Source organism: Aptenodytes forsteri, unplaced genomic scaffold (genome assembly GCF_000699145.1).
Source record: "Aptenodytes forsteri isolate BGI_AS27 unplaced genomic scaffold, ASM69914v1 Scaffold475, whole genome shotgun sequence".
NCBI classification, from domain to species: domain Eukaryota; kingdom Metazoa; phylum Chordata; class Aves; order Sphenisciformes; family Spheniscidae; genus Aptenodytes; species Aptenodytes forsteri.
In genome coordinates this window covers 102341-103634 of record NW_008794113.1, presented here as the reverse complement: position 1 = coordinate 103634, position 1294 = coordinate 102341, and the positions used below count along the sequence as shown (strand labels likewise).

General features: G+C 67.6%; 1 protein-coding gene across 1 annotated transcript in view; it reads right to left on the bottom strand.

Annotated features, from left to right (window-relative positions):
* Nucleotides 1-197: 197 nt before the first annotated feature.
* The window catches only part of LOC103896046 (oocyte zinc finger protein XlCOF6), a 28376-nt gene continuing 27279 nt past the window's right edge, over nucleotides 198-1294 (bottom strand). Inside the window, exon 6 of the mRNA XM_009275811.1 lies at nucleotides 198-1254. Within this exon, the coding sequence (XP_009274086.1) occupies nucleotides 198-1254 (1057 nt within the window). The remainder of the gene's footprint in view (nucleotides 1255-1294) is intronic.

Below are 1294 nucleotides of genomic sequence, written 5' to 3'. Positions count from 1 at the left end.
GGCCGGCGCCTCCTCCCCGGGGACCCGGGGCTCCACCACAGCGCCCGACAGCCGGGGAAACCGCCGGCCCCGATCCGCCGCCGGCCCTGCAGCAGGTCTAAGTCTCTAGCGATGGCACCGTTCCTCCTCTCGCCGCTCCAGCCGCGGGGACGTGCCACGGGCAGGGCGCCGGGCTCTCCCCGCTGCCGCCAGCCCTCCTACTTGTACTTGGACAAGGCTTCCAGCGGCACCGGGAGCTGGGTGCAGGACATGAGGAGCGGGTGCATGGGGAGGAAGGGGTTGAAGGACTCTCCCTCCCGGTAGCAGGAGAGGATCCTCTCCTCCGCGTGCACGCCCTGGTGCACCGTCAGCTCCTTCTTGTGGCTGAAGACCTTGCCGCACTCGGTGCAGGGGTAGACCCGCTCCACCGTGTGGGTGAGGTGGTGGGTCCGGAGGTTGCCCTTGTACTTGAAGCTCTTCCCGCACTCCAGGCAGGTGAAGGGACGCTCGCCCGTGTGGATGCGCTTGTGCTTCATCAGCGTGGTCTTCAGGTTGAAGGTCTTGCCGCACTCGGGGCAGGCGAAGGGGCGCTCGCCGGTGTGGATGCGCTGGTGGGTGATGAGGGTGCCCTTGCGGTTGAAGCTCTTGCCGCACTCGGTGCAGGTGAAGGGCTTCTCGCCGGTGTGGATGCGCTGGTGCTTGATCAGCTCGCCGTTGTGGCTGAAGCACTTGCCGCAGTCGGCGCAGGCGAAGGGGCGCTCGCCGGTGTGGATGCGCTGGTGCCGCGTCAGGTCGCCGTTGCGGCTGAAGCTCTTGCCGCACTCGGAGCAGCCGAAGGGCCGGTCGCCGACGTGGATCTTCTGATGGAGGATGAAGGTCTTCTTGGCGCAGAAGCCCTTGCCGCACTCGGCACAGATGAAGGGGCGCTCGCCGCGGTGGATCTTCTGGTGGGTGATGAAGTTGGCCTTGCGGTTGAAGCTCTTGCCGCACTCGGTGCAGGAGAAGGGCTTCTCGCCGGTGTGGATGCGCTGGTGCAGGATGAAGGTCTGCTTGGAGCAGAAGCTCTTGCCGCAGACGGTGCACTCGAACGGCTTCTCGCCCGTGTGGATGCGCTGGTGCCGCATCAGGTCGCCCTTCTGGCTGAAGCTCTTGCCGCAGACGGTGCAGGCGAAGGGCTTCTCCCCCGTGTGCACCCGCAGGTGGGTGATGAGGTTCCCCCGGTGCTGGAAGCTCTTCCCACACTCGCTGCAGGCGAAGGGACGCTCGGCCGCGTGGCTGCGGGGCCGCCGCGCTGGCTCGGCGCCGGGGGCCGCAG